General features: G+C 37.5%; 1 protein-coding gene across 1 annotated transcript in view; it reads left to right on the top strand.

Moving 5' to 3' along the window:
- ADGRL3 (adhesion G protein-coupled receptor L3) overlaps positions 1-15,470 on the top strand; it is a 984,355-nt gene that overhangs the window by 399,314 nt on the left and 569,571 nt on the right. Inside the window, exon 4 of the mRNA XM_088836367.1 lies at positions 315-518. Within this exon, the coding sequence (XP_088692493.1) occupies positions 315-518 (204 nt within the window). The remainder of the gene's footprint in view (positions 1-314; positions 519-15,470) is intronic.

Below are 15,470 nucleotides of genomic sequence, written 5' to 3' on the forward strand. Positions count from 1 at the left end.
ATATTTTTTTCAGGCAGCTTTCTCTGCTTTCGATAATTATAGTTAATTTTCTAATCGTTGTTAGGAGTTAGGATGAGGATTTTGGCTTACTTAAGATCGTGATTAACTAGGGCAGAGTTACACAGTCCGTATCATACTAGCAACCAGGAGATATGAGCTCCTCAGCTCCAGGGTTGCCTGTGGGGCCTGGGGTGGTGGAGTCCACGGCCTAAGGCCCGCAGCAGAGAGCAACCTTGGGAATAGCCCCAGCGGGGCTCCTCTGAGGCCGGCCTGAGCTGAGCGGAGTCTGATGGTGCGCCCTGCGGTCCCCGCAGGTGGCAAGCACAGTGAGCGACATCCAGCCCTTGCTTCTCCACTGCGACATGCTGAGCGCGGCCCAGGAGGCGCTCTACCTCCCAGACATCTCCTTCAGCAGCCAGCTGCGGAGCGCGCCACTGCTCATCGCGGACCAGGGCCCCGTGGAGCTACCAGAGGAGTTCGTGGTCCAGGTGCCCATGGAGCTCAGATCTCAGCCCAAGGTGCGGCCAGCGGTGGGGAGAGAGGGCTGGGGGTGGCTGGCTTGGGGCCCCTGGGAGGCTCGGACCCAGGCAATACCCAAACGTGTCTTCTCATAGATCTCTGCATTCACTCATTGTGGCCGATGTTTGCACCCAGCAAGATACTGACCTGTTGTTGAACAATGCATGCTTGTTCTACATTAGAACCTCATCACTATTTCAAAATGTTTGAGTTTAAATTTCCGATACGGTTTGAAATATTTTCACAGGAAGTTTAAAATTACTCTTTAGTGACCATGTCAAAGGTTGTAAATTTGAATGGTTGTAAAAGACACATTTTAACATTTCTGATCATCTGTTTGAAAAAATATTGCCATCAATGGAAACTGGAAAGATTTTTGCGGAGATTATGGGGAAAACATCTTGGTTAGGAATTGTGTGCAGTCATTTAAAGAGTCCATCCTGATAGGAAAGTGATGGTTGCAGAAGCAACCAAATTTTTTTAATGGAAATGTTGGAAAGTGCTTTATTTTTATTATTGTCTCTTCAACTGGCAAGTACAGTGTGAGACACCCAGCCTTTGAAGTTCCAATAAGGAAAATTATATAATATTTTTAGAAAATACAGTTTTATTCTTTTCCTCAGTACTTCATATATATATACTGTCTTTACATAATATTTAGGGAATAGAGTTTTTTCTTTTCGCTCATTAAACTTTATGAAGATGCTCTTGTCCATCTAATTTCCCTCAGGGAACATAATATGTATAATGTAATATAAAATAATATATATAAATATTATATAATACTTACGTGCTTATTATGTATATACAGTATTTATATAAATACTTTATTTATAATTTTCTTTGTGTCTGCAACATGAAAAAGGTTGAGAAACATTTGGCAGGTGGAACCAGAGTATCAAGCTTTATCCCAGAACACACTCACATCTCCTACACAATAATTTAATAATACAAGAAATACTGTCTAAGGAACCTGAAATGCCACTATATTAACTGAGCTTATCTTCTGAGCACCATTATAGAACTCTCTGGTAAACTATGTTGGAATACTGTATTTTAGTTCAGGGACTAAGGGTTATTCATCACCTTTTTGTCAGTTTGAGATTTAAGAGACCTGTGATGTTTAAACCTAATTCTTCAATTACTTCAGCCACATAGAGTAAGTGTGTGGTGATGTTGGCACTCACAATGGCTCCTTCTACTCAGTCACATATTTTAATCAGTGGCCTAGAGTCTTTCAATTCAGATTAGCATTACTTCCCTGATAAGTGATGATTGGGGGTCAGTGGTGGGAGGTAAGTGCATATATTTCTACAGAAGCATATAGAATTGACTCCAGTGTGTTTGCAAAAATCAGGGAAAAGGTATAATAAATATTCTTTAAGAATTAATTTTTTTATTTTCTGTTTTGTATAATTTTAAATCTGAAATTCTCTAAATTGGGTACAGTTATATTTTTCACAAAATGTGCTTTAGCAATCAGAAAATTTTCATCGTGACACTGGCTTTTGATTTACATTATGAAACAGTAACACAAAAATTAATGTGTTTTTTTTTTAATTCGCTCAAATACATATGTGTTCATCACAATTTCTAGTACTAGTGAAGAAGAAATCTAAAAATGAATTTTACTTTTTGAGTAGATGTTATAAATGTTTAAATCAGCAACTGTATCATAAACACAGAAACACACACAAACACCTGCTGGCAATTCAAAATAGCAGTCAATTAGCATAAGTTTTTTCCTATAGTACTTTTACTAATATTTTGGCTGAATTTATACATTCCCCAGCTTTTATAGCTTAATAAGATTTCTCTGTATTACTAGCTTTTACTTTTTGCCATGTGTGTGTCAGGTTACATTGTAGTAAGGGGATTAAGTCACATTTTTCCATCTATTTACAAATAGGAAAATTGAATTATATTCTATTTTGGACAAAAAACAAAAATGAGAGTATTAGGAAACCTTTACTTGATCTTATAAATGAACAATGAGGTAAACATCATGTGATTTAAAAGGAGCCTAGGTCATTATGTTAATCTGCTATGATGAGGTAATACTTTCTGAAAGTCACTTTTGTGCAAAAGTAATTTTATCAGTCAGAGAACAACTAAAGGTCATCTTCGAATGCTCCCTATAGAAAGAATAAAGAAGATAAAGTAAACATTACAGGGGCATAATCTTTCTTGATATGGAAACTAGTACATACAGCTAGAACACATGAATTGATATTAAATATGAAATTAAAATAAGAGATATCACATTACTTTGAGCTCTTCAAACTGAAAAGACATGAAAGAATTCAAACTGGAAAATGTCAGTGAACTCGATTCCTTCCTTCTTCTACCTGCCTTTCTAAAAGAAAAACTATAGTCTGTTATAGAAACAAGATATTTTAAGATACAGAAAATACAGAGAAATATAAATAGTAAAGTTTGATATGAATGCAGTCTTTGATTGGAATACAAAATTGATATTACTTTAAAAAAAGTTAACCGCTGTTTGTTCTATAGATAGCCAAAGAAGCAAATAGAAACCCAATAAACACAGCCTTCACAACATAACAAAAACCGTTTTATTTGTTGGAAATTAAACTTTGCCCTTTTTTTCCCTTTATATTCATTTGATTCCAGATAGCTAATAGCAGTTCTTGAGAGTTAACGAGTGTTTGGATTCACAGGAATTAGGACTTCACAGTAGAGCAGCAAAGCATAAAGAATTAAAAAACATCGTTCTCAGAAGACATTTTTCTCTTTAGCATATTAAGGCAGAAGGATGTCTGAGGGCAGATTGCACGGTTAATGACTAGATATCAGGACTTTTCCTTGAAGCTAAAGGAATGTTAATGTGTTTTTTATCAGCATTTTCCTTGCTTTAATTGTGATTTTCATGCAGATGCATAAAAAGTTCATTGAGATGATCTACAAATAAGTCTCCTGCAAGCCACACGTATAGTGTGCAGTGTTCATACAAGTGTTCTCTCGGAGTACAGCTGAAGCATTTCAGTCCTGACAGGTCATAAAAACGCTAGTAGTCCATGATCATTTTTAAGCTTACCTTTTGCAGGAGTCAAAATGCTTTCACAAGCGGCTTGTGTAGTCTCTCAGTCTCTTGAGGAATCACATCCTCCTCTGCCATCACTAATTTTTTTTTCCATTTTCTACTATTCTTTCATTTTTATGTTTATAGATGAGAATTCTTTCATGCTAATTAAACTCTATTTGATTTTTTTTTTATTGCTTTAAACACAAGTCAGCCTTTAAATTAGTCTGCTCCTGCTGCTGCTAAGTCACTTCAGTTGTATCCTACTTTGTGCAACCCCATAGACGGCAGCCCACCAGGCTCCGCCGTCCCTGGGATTCTCCAGACAAGAACACTGGAGTGGGTTGCCATTTCCTTCTCCAATTAAATTAGCCTGAGTATTGGTAATTTCTTCATTCATTCTTGCCTTCACTTATTTTTTCCTCTTTCGATTGTTCATAGATGCATGCTGGGTCTTGCTCTAAATTAGCAGGAAGGCAGAGATGGAGAACTAACAAACTTTAATGGTATTGGGAGATAAAAGTAATACATTGTGACAAAAGTTTGCTAGAGGATATCTCTTCCTTGCACCCAAAGAGGCAAGAGCTTTGTTTGTCAAGTAGTGATTAACTTATGCCTTTGTATGTGTGTGTGTGTGTGTGTGTGTATTTGATGGTAGGTGCTATCTGTAGGAGCAGTGTTTTAAGAATTCATAATTCTGACATCCCTGCTGGTCCAGTGGTTAAGAATCTGCGTTGCAATGAAGGGAACACTGGTTTGATCCCAGGTCAGGGAAGATCCCCATGCCACGAAGCAACTAAGCCCACATGCCATGGCAATTGAACCCATGGCCCAGAACCCTTGAGCTGCAGGAAGAGAAGTCACCGCAATGAGACGCCCTCACAATGCAACTAGAGAGTAGCCCAAGAGCTTGCTTGTAGCAAGTAGAGAAAGTCCAAGAGCAAAATGAAGATGGAGCACAGCCAGTAAATAATTAATCAATTAAAAAATAAATAAAAAATACATAATTCTTATGGAAATCTAAGGACTATTAAGCACTGGACCTTGGTTATCAGTAAATGATACCAGGGAATTTTTTCCCCCATGGGTCTATTTCCTCTTTGATTCTTCTCTAGCTTTCTGACAGCTTTCTTTGCTCATTAGCATTGTAAATGACTGCCTGCCTGAATTATACACCACTGCCCTTAGCAATAGCACTAACCACTAACTGGCACTTGTTGACTTACCTTTTAGTTTGAATTTCCAAAAGAACATTTAATCCTCATTGGTTAGGCCTGATTAACCCCCTGATTTAATTATTCATGTCACTGGCCATGTGAGGATGTAGAGCCACATAGAAGCAATTTTGTAGTAAAGAGGCAATACTGAGACCCTATTACAAAAGTGTGTATAAAGTCCTATGGTAAACGTAAGGAGAGGATCAACTCAGTTTTGGAAGATTGGAAAAGATGCTCCTGAAGAAACATGATATTTAACCTGGGATCTGACAGCCAAATAGTAGTTAACCAAGTACAGAGGTAGAAGAAGAAAGATACTATTAATTTTTAAAGAAATGGTACCCGACCACCTTACCTATCTCATAAAGATCCTGTATGCAGATTAAGAAGCAACAGCTAGAACCAGACATGGAATAACTGACTGGTTCAAAATTGGGAAAGGAGTACAGCAAGGCTATATATTGCCATCCTGCTTATTTAATTTATATGCAGAGTACATTATGCGAAATGCCAGGCTAGATGAATCACAAGCCAAAATCTTTGTGGAGAGAAATATCAACCTTAGATACGCAAATGATACCACTCTCATGGTAGAACGTGAAGAGGACCTAAAAAGTTTCTTGATGAGGATAAAAGAGGAGGCTTGAAACTCAGCATTCAGAAAACTAATACCATCTAGTCTCATTAGTTTATGGCAAACAAAAGAAGAGAAAGAGTGGAAGCAGTGACAGATTTTCTTTTTGGGTGCTCCAGAATCACTGCAGATGGTGACTCTAATCATGATATTAAAAGACACTTGCTCCTTGGAAGGAAATCTATGACAAAGCTAGACAGTGTATTTGAAAGTAGACATTGCTGACAGTGACTGTATAGTTCAAGCTACGGTTTTTCCAGTAATCATGTATGGTTGTGAGAGTTGGAACATAAAAAAGGCTGACTGCTGATGAATTGATGCTTTTGAATTGCGGTGCTGAAGTCTCTTGAGAGTCTCTTGGACTTCAGGGAGATCAGTCAGTCAATCCTAAAGGAAATCTGTCCTGAATATTTATTGGAAGGACTAATGCTGTAGCTGAAGCGTTAATCCTTTGGCTACCTGATGTGAAGAGCCAACTCATTGGAAAAGACCCTGATGCTGGGCAAGGTTGAAGGCAAAGGGAGAAGGGGGTGGCATAAGATGAGACAGATAGTATCACTGACTCAATAGACATAAATTTGAGCAAACTTTGGGAGTTAGTGGATGACAGAAGAGCCTGGTGTTCTGCAGTCTATGGCGTTGCAAAGAGTTGGATATGACTCAGCAACTGAACAACAGCAACTAATATAGATAGGAAACATGAGTACACAGGCCTAGTGCAGAAAGGATAATTTCTGTTTGCCCAGAAATAATCTACAGAAGGTAAATATGGCATGATATAATGTTATGAGCAGTTTGGAATTTCTCTAATGGCAGTAAGGGTAATATTAAGTTAATTTTAGAGGAATTGAGGGAGGAATGAACTGCCACCTGCATTTGACAAATAAACTAGAGGCTTCAAGGCTTGAAATGGGAGATCATTCTATTAATTCAGATACGAAATGATGTGGCACTGACTCTGGGAATGAATGACATTGGTGATAATGAGGATCTATTGACAGGAGTTATAGGATTCATTGGATAAGTGAGTAAGACAGAGAAAAAACCCAAAGAAGACTACCAGGTTTTTATCTCGCATGAGTATATGAGGAATGATCCTATCACTTACTGAGATAAGAAAGATAAGAGGAGACAGATAATGTTGATAAGGAATGATGGTGGTGTTACCCAAACATTTACAAATGACTTCTTCAATACATTCCTTTGAATAGAAACCCAGGTTTCTGGCTCTAAGAATGCTCAACTTAAAAATATTATGTTAGTCTGAAAATATATATATAAATGCTATTAACTGAGCATGATATTCTCATTAAAAAGAAGAAAAATATTATTATTCTTCATTAGGTGTTCTATTTTGTAGGTATAAGATTCTTCAACAAATGAGTGTCTGGTAGGCATTCAGGCATTCCTTCTATCTAATACTTCCCAGTAATACCGAGCAGGGCTGTAATGGAGCCAAGATGAGATTTGATTTTAAGCTCTCCTGTGTTGCTATGAAACAGCTGGAAGAATTCTTCCTATATATGTTCTTTTGGAATGTATGCTTTTCAGTATTATGGCAAAGAGGCAAATTGAATGAGGTTAAGATAGTTGATCTGCAGGCCTAAATATATTTGGCATTCATACAGTTCTTAGTACAATGTTCCATGTCAAAATTCAGAAAGGAAGTAGGAGACTAGTCTCCTCATATTTGGGCTCATTAACAATGTAACAGAGAACATTGTTTAATGAAATAATAACAAAAGATAATCTTCATGTGCATCTGAGAATACCTCAGAAATGAATCTTTATTTATACTTTTTCCTAATTAAAAATGATTAATGAAACAGAATATCTCTTGATGACATTGTAAAATGATGTTTTATTTTAAGGAAATGTTTAATCAGTTATTACTCAGCTATTAAAAAGAATACATTTGAATCAATTCTAATGAGGTGGATGAAAATGGAGTCTTAAGTCAGAAAGAAAAACACCAATACAGTATATAAATGGAATTTAGAAAGATAGTAACAATGATCCTATATGTGAGACAGCAAAAGAGACACAGATGTATAGAACAGTCTTTTGGACTCTGTGGGAGAAGGCGAGGGTGGGATGATTTGAAAGAATAGCATTGAAACATTAATATTATCATATGTGAAATAAATCACCAGTCCAGGTTCGGTGCATGAAACGGTGCTCAGGGCTGGTGCACTGGGATGACCCTGAGGAATGGGATGGGGAGTGAGGTGGGAGGGGGGTTCAGGATGGGGAACACATGTAAACCCATGGCTGATTCATGTCAATGTATGGCAAAACCACAACAGTATTATAAAGTAATTAGTCTCCAATTCAAATAAATAATTTTTAAAAATCATTGATTAAAATATTGAAAAGTAAAAGTTGCACTCTCCAAAAAATAAACACTTTCAAGTCATAGGTCCAATACCACAGCTGCAGAACTCACCTCATTGTACATATGACGGCATCAAAATAAACTGATAGAGGCAGGGGGAGGTTAGCAAAAACTCATTTACTGTAATAGTTGTAAGACAGTGATTTGGAAATGGAGCCAGTAATACCATGATCTCACCAACATGATAGGGGAGGTCATGGACACTGGAATAAGTGGAGAACAGGGAGAGGTTACGTGGGATGCTTTAAAACTTACAAGCCAAAGTACATGCATTCAGTAAATAAGATTAGTGCGTGCATGCTCAGTCATTCAGTCGTGTCAAACTCTTTGTAACCCTGTGGGGCATGAGATTCTCCAGGCAAGAATCGTGGAGTGGGTTGGCGTTCCCCACTCCAGGGGATCTTCCAGACTCAGGGATCAAACCTGCATCTCCTGCATTGGAAGGCAGATTCTTTACCATTGACCCACCTGAGAAACCTAAAATAAAATTAGTAGGTAGCACATTTTTTTTCTTACCTCACACTACATCTCCTTCCACAAATTTCTTATCTTACAACCCCATGGAGTTTCTAACAATTTGGTAGACAAGCCCTGCCCCTTTGCTTCCACATCTTTGGCAAGTGATATTATTTTTGCTGGTTGGCATGTCCTATACCACCTGAGTCCTCCTCAGCTCAGCTAAAAATTCAATGTAGGATCGCCTTGAATTGATTTTTCTCTCCTTGCACTCATCCTTAACTGTATTCTTGAGCAAACAGTTTCTATCCTCCCTCTAATTTTGAATGAGAGTGGCCTGAAGATGTGTTTATATGTGCATTTGGTAAATGACTTCTCTTCACTTCCTCCTCGCTTTTATATTTTCATTTTATGTAAGTAATGATCACAGGAAAACCTGAGACTTTTTTACTCTTAATATGTTTTTATATGTGTTATTTATATTGACTTTGATGAGTTATTCTTCTAGCATGTTCTCATGTTCTTACTCCCCAAGTTTTGAAAATCTGGTTTTTATTTTGTTATTACATTGCAGTCTGAAGTATATAGGTTAAGTCCAGGAATTCAGGGGGAGCTAGAGAGATTAAAGAACTTAGAAGAACAGAGATAAATGTTGCTACAAAAATGGAAACCCTCTGTTTTACAATCTCAGTCTTTTGGATATAACTGTTACTGCAAGAGAATAGTATAACATGGCCTTCAAAGTGTTGTGTTCAGTTCAGTTCAGTTCAGTTCAGTCGCTCAGTCGTGTCCGACTCTCCGCGACCCCATGAATCACAGCACGCCAGGCCTCCCTGTCCATCACCAACTCCCGGAGTACACTCAAACTCATGTCCACAGAGTCGGCGATGCCATCCAGCCATCTCATTCTCCGTCGTCCCCTTCTCCTCCCGCCCCCAACCTTTCCCAGCATCAGAGTCTTTTCCAGTGAGTCAACTCGTCTCATGAGGTGGCCAAAGTATTGGAGTTTCAGCCTTAGCATCAGTCCCTCCAATGAACATCCAGGATTGATCTCCTTTAGAATGGACTGGTTGGATCTCCTTGCAGTATAAGGGACTCTCAAGAGTCTTCTCCAACACCACAGTTCAAAAGCATCGATTCTTCGGCGATCAGCTTTCTTCACAGTCCAACTCTCACATCCATACATGACCACGGGAAAAACCATTGCCTTGACTAGACGGACCTTGGTCGGCAAAGTAATGTCTCTGCTTTTTACTATACTATCAAGTGTTGTGTTAGCTTCTTGTTTTACATGACAGTATAATATTATTTCAGATAAAAGCCCCTGTTCATATTTGTTTCTTTCAGTGAGGTTTGCCAGTTTAAACAAAATGTCAGGTCGAATTGATATGCAAAATTTATCATTTGGACACCACCCTTTAGAATTATTGTGTGTATGTGCTAAGTTACTTCAATCATTTCTGACTCTTTGCAACCCTATGAACTGTAGCCTGCCAGACTCCTCTGCCCGTGGGATTCTCCAGGCAAGAATACTGGGTTGGGTTGCCATGCCCTCCTTCAGAAGATCTTCCCTACCCAGGGATCGGACCTGAGTCTCTTAAGTCTCCTGCATTGACAGGCAGGTTCTTTACCACTAGCACTAACTGGAAAACCCTTTAGAATTATTAGGTACACAATATTATATCTTTATATTGGAAGGATAATAGGTATTTAGGAAAATAGGTAAAGTATTGAGGTTAAAAAATAATAAACGTTGTGGCCTAAAACATGATATTTTAAAACATTTCTTTAGGATCTTGTTTCTTCCTCCAAATAGTATAAATACTAGAATGATGTATCCAATGGAAAATAAATTAATGAGATTGGCTTTCAGATATTTCCAGGAAAATATGATAAACACTTTTGTTTCTTTATGTTGCATAAATTGTTTTCCCTTTCCATCTGACAAGTAAATTTTTAGTAGCTTTTCAAAATGCTCATGGAAATTATATTTTTTGCCATTGAAATTTTCTTGTTACCAAGAATTTGTATCTTGAAAAAGACTCAAAACCTTGACATTCTAGCCCAAAAAGAGTTAATTAGGGATATATAAATTGTTTCATTAATTTACTGTTTGCCACAAAATAAAAATTGTGTATATGTTCCAAAGAAATAGGTTTTACTCTTCCAGTCACAGGTGCTTTTCAGAATAAATTATTTACTGGAAAATCTTTTCCTTTTTCTTCTGTTTCCCTTCAATTCAAATAATTTTTGATAGAAAGATCTGAAGTATATTCCAGATACAAAGAGGAAGCTTCCATTATATTTATAGAAGCCTTAACTTCAAATTAAGATGAAAGGGAAAAGAAGGGCAGGTGTTGTTTTGCATAGAATATCATACATTCATAGACTGGTTTATGTCTGGTTTTTAGATTTTGCATTATTCATGTATGTCTCCAGCACAGAAATGCAAACATTTGGCCAGGCACTCTAATTTATTATTTTTCTCTTTCATATGTATATTTAGCCAAATTGATAATTTCCCTCCTGAGTAATACATCCTAAAGAAGCAATTCCTTTTTCTTAGTCATTATACACGTCTTTAACTCTGTTTTATTACTATTGAGAGGGTAGTATTATGGAATTACAGTTCAGTTCAGTTCAGTCGCTGAGTGACTATATGAAATTTAGGGTCAGACAGATTTGAGTTCATTCTCACCAGGGTCTTCCCTGGTGGCTCAGATGTTAAAGAATCCACCTGCAATGCAGGAGACCAGGGCTCAATCTCTGGCTCGAGAAGATCCCCTGAAGAAGAAAATGGCAGCACACTCCCGTATTCTTGCTGGGAAATCCCATGGTCAGAGGAGCCTGGCCAGTACAGCCCGCGGGGTCGCAAAGAGTTGGACACAACTGAGTGACTAACACTTTCAGCTTTATTGTTTACTAACTGTATCAACTGAGGCCAAGGACTTAACATTTTTAAAAAAAATCTTCATTATCTCATCTGTATAGTGTACTAATAAAAGTATATGCATTGTTGTTCTTATGATTAAACATCATATGTTAATATAACAAATATGATTAAGCTTATAGTTTTTGAGACCTAGTATGCATTCCTTTTTTGTGTGTTGTTTTATAATAATCATACCGTAGATATATAATGCAAGATCCATGAAAATTTTTCAATGACTTAGTTAGTTTCTTTTAATTTTTTTGTTGACTTTGGAAGAGACAAAATGCTGTACTCAAGTACTGGCTTCATGTTTCTTTCACAATCATGGGTTCATAGCTAGGGTAATTGAACACTGAGTGTAAGTATTCTGATGAGAAAATAACTTCAGTTAATTTAGTTTACATATTGGTTTTTTCTCTAATGCACATAGAACCCTCTATAAGGCTATTTCTTTCCTCAAGGATTTACAGTCAGTTGCTGGTGACAGAGTTGGCAAACCATAGGCATTTGACTCAATGATTTGGTGAAATGTGATGTCATACAACCCCCTGAGAATGGAATGGCTACCCACTCTACTCTTCTTGTTAGGAGAATCCCATGGACAGAGGATCCTGGTGGGTTACATTACCATGGGGTAGTACAAATGCTGTAGTATTTTAAAGGAGGAAGAAATGGCTTCCCTGGTATGAGCTGGGGATTTTTTAGAAAGGAGTATAGGTAAAGCTAAGACAATGTGGTATTTTTTTATTTCTAGATTTTGATATGAATCATTTTTTAAGTCTTTATTGAATTTGATACGATATTGCTTCTGTTTTATGCTTTGGTTTTGGCTTCAAGGAATGTGGTATCTTAGCTCCCTGACCAGGGATTGAACCCACATGCCCTACATTGGAAGGCAAAGTCTTGCAGCACTGGACCACCAGGAAAGTCCTGATAATGTGATATTTTAACTAACTCTTGAAAAATCCCCAGATTCATTTGCAGCTTAGATGGGAGGTGCTAGCAGTGGAGGATGCTCCAGGAAATTGAATTATGTGAACAAAGTTATAGGTGAAGAAAATTATGACATTTTCATCAAACAGTGAATAGTCTAGTTTAACCCACGATAAGAGAATGAGGAAAGAAGTAGTGGGGCAGGAAGTTTGAAAAGTAGTCCGTAGCCACCTTGTAGGGGGTCTTAAATGCCTGGGTGAGACTTCGTATGTAACTTTGTCTGTCACAGGGATTGTTTGGAAGCTTTTGATCAGAGTTGCAGTTTAGAACTTGTCAGGATTATGTAGGAAGGTTTGTGGTAGAGAGAGACTTGAGCATGGAGAGATCAGTTAGGTTGTTGCCCTAGGGCAGAAGGTAATGAGTGTCTGAACTGGGGAGAAAGCAATGGGGATGGGAAGAAGAGGAACGATGTGAGAGATGCACAGAAATTGAACCTGCAGTGGTTGACTACTAATTGGATGTAGAAAGTGAGGATGAGGGAAAAATCAAAGATGCCTAGATGACTATGCCATTCATAGAATTAGGATGACAAGAGTAAGCTTTGGTTTTCAGGGTGAAAATGATGAATCTGATCTTAGAAATATTAACTTAGATGTATAAATGAGAACCAGACTTTGAAATACTAATCTAAATATTGAGAGAAGTTATTGCTAGTAATAGAAGTTAGACATTTTCAACATAAAGGTGATAGATGGTTAAGGTTACTGTGCTTTAGGAGATTGTCAAAGCAGAAAAGAGAATGAGCAAGGAGATATCCTGGGGGTAAGCTTTCATTTAGAGGAGAGAATATTATAAGCCGGTGGAGGGGTAATCATATCATGGGTTGATACAGCTGGCAAAGGGAAGTCCCAAATTTTTAATATGCTTTACCACTCTGGCAGCCTCTGGTGATGCTAATCCATGGAAAGTTCATAAATGCATAATAAGATGATGAGAGCGTGTGAGCTAATAAGTGACAAAATGAAAGTATTTTTGATTCTCATTGATAGATTTGTGATGTGGCGATCTTTCTCAAATATCCTCTAGCAAGTACAGCATATGATAGATGATTAGATTTATTAGTATTCAAGTTGGAACTGGGGGGAAAATGATTATGTCTAGTGATTTTCTTCTGTTTTGGAATTTTCACAAATTCTTTTTCATCATGGTTTAGTTGTGAATCATCAGGCTAAGTAGTACTGGAGTGGACACGTTACAAGTATGTAAATTTTTTTAAAATTTCAATTTCTAGAATATTGTAATACTGTTTCAGATTAATAGAAAAATGCTGGGATTTTTTTTGATGAGACTTGGAAATTAGTAATTAAGCTAAAAATTATATACTGTAATAAGTTTTGACTGGCTGAATCTAAATATATGCAGTCAATAGGAAAACAAAAAAAGCCTTATTTAAACACTTATATCACTTTAAAATTTAAGATTTATACAAAGCAGATTGATTTTTAAATTTTATTTGAAACTGCTGGTCTTGTGAAAGAGTAATTTATTCCCACAGTTTCATTTCTGATTCATTTGTGATTAAGCATTAGAAAAATAATATGATTATATTGGGAAGATATTCTACCAGAATTATGTGACTAGGCTATGAAGATGTGTGTTTTGTTGGTTTTCTTCTTACTCCAGTTCAGTTCAGTTCAGTTGCTCAGTCGTGTTCGACTATTTGCGACCCCATGAATCACAGCACGCCAGGCCTCCCTGTCCATCACCAACTCCCGGAGTTCACTCAAACTCTTGTCCATCAAGTCAGTGATGCCATCCAGCCATCTCATTCTCTGTCGATCCCTTCTCCTCCTGCCCCCAATCCCTCCCATAATCAGAGTCTTTTCCAGTGAATCAACTCTTCGCATGAGGTGGCCAAAGTATTGGAGTTTCAGCTTTAGCATCAGTCCTTCCAATGAACACCCAGGATTGATCTCCTTTAGAATGGACTGGTTGGATCTCCTTGCAGTCCAAGGGACTCAAGAATCTTCTCCAACACCACAGTTCAAAAGCATCAATTCTTCAGTGCTCAGCTTTCTTCACAGTCCAACTCTCACATCCATACATGACCACTGGAAAAACCATAGCCTTGACTAGATGGACCTTTGTTGGCAAAGTAATGTCTCTGCTTTTTAAAATGCTATCTAGGTTGGTCGTAACGTTCCTTCCAAGGAGTAAGCGTCTTTTAATTTCATGGCTGCAATCACCATCCGCAGTGATTTTGGAATCCAAAATAATAAAGTCTGACACTGTTTCCACTGTTTGTCCATCTATTTCCCATGAAGTTATGGGACCAGATGCCATGATCTTAGTTTTCTGAATGTTGAGCTTTAAGCTAACATTTTCACTCTCCTCTTTCACTTTCATCAAGAGGCTCTTTAGTTCCTCTTCACTTTCTGCCATAAAGGTGGTGTCATCTGCATATCTGAGGTTATTGGTATTTTTCCTGGCAATCTTAATTCCAGTTTGTGCTTCTTCCAGCCCAGTGTTCCTCATGATGTACTCTGCATATAAGTTAAATAAGCCGGGTGACAATATACAACCTTGATGTACTCCTTTTCCTATTTGGAGCCAGTCTGTTGTTCCATGTCCAATTCTAACTGTTGCTTCCTGACCTGCACGTAGGTTTCTCAAGAGGCAGGTCAGGTGGTCTGGTATTCCCATCTCTTTCTGAATTTTCCACATTTTATTGTGATCCACACAGTCAAAGGCTTTAGCATAGTCAAGAAAGCAGAAATAGATGTTTTTCTGGAACTCTCTTGCTTTTTCGATGATCCAGCGGATATTGGCAATTTGATCTCTGGTTCCTCTGCCTTTTCTAAAACCAGCTTTCACATCTGGAAGTTCATGGTTCACGTATTGCTGAATCTTGGCTTGGAGAATTTTGAGTGTTTCTTTACTACCATGTGAGATGAGTGCAATTGTGTGGTAGTTTGAGCATTCTTTGGCATTGCTTTCATTTGGGATTGGAATGAAAACTCACCTTTTCCAGTCCCTTGGCCACTGTTGAGTTTTCCAAATTTGCTGGCATATTGAGTGCAGCACTTTCACAGCATCATCTTACCTATATTTTATTTGTCCTGTTATACAGATTTGTTTACCATCTTAAACGTCTATGAGAGCATAGTATTGTTGAAAAGCTTCTTGTATGAGGTCAATTTTTTCATTTCTCACATTTTTAGTCAACATATACATAAGTGCATATTCACAGGAACTTAAACAAAATAAACATGGTTATGTAACCCCTGGATAGGACTATACTAGATTAATTATAAGTTAAAATCTTTATTTGCATTGCATTG

Source organism: Moschus berezovskii, chromosome 5 (genome assembly GCF_049115385.1).
Source record: "Moschus berezovskii isolate FMDL1 chromosome 5, NW_MosBer_1.0, whole genome shotgun sequence".
NCBI lineage: Eukaryota > Metazoa > Chordata > Mammalia > Artiodactyla > Moschidae > Moschus > Moschus berezovskii.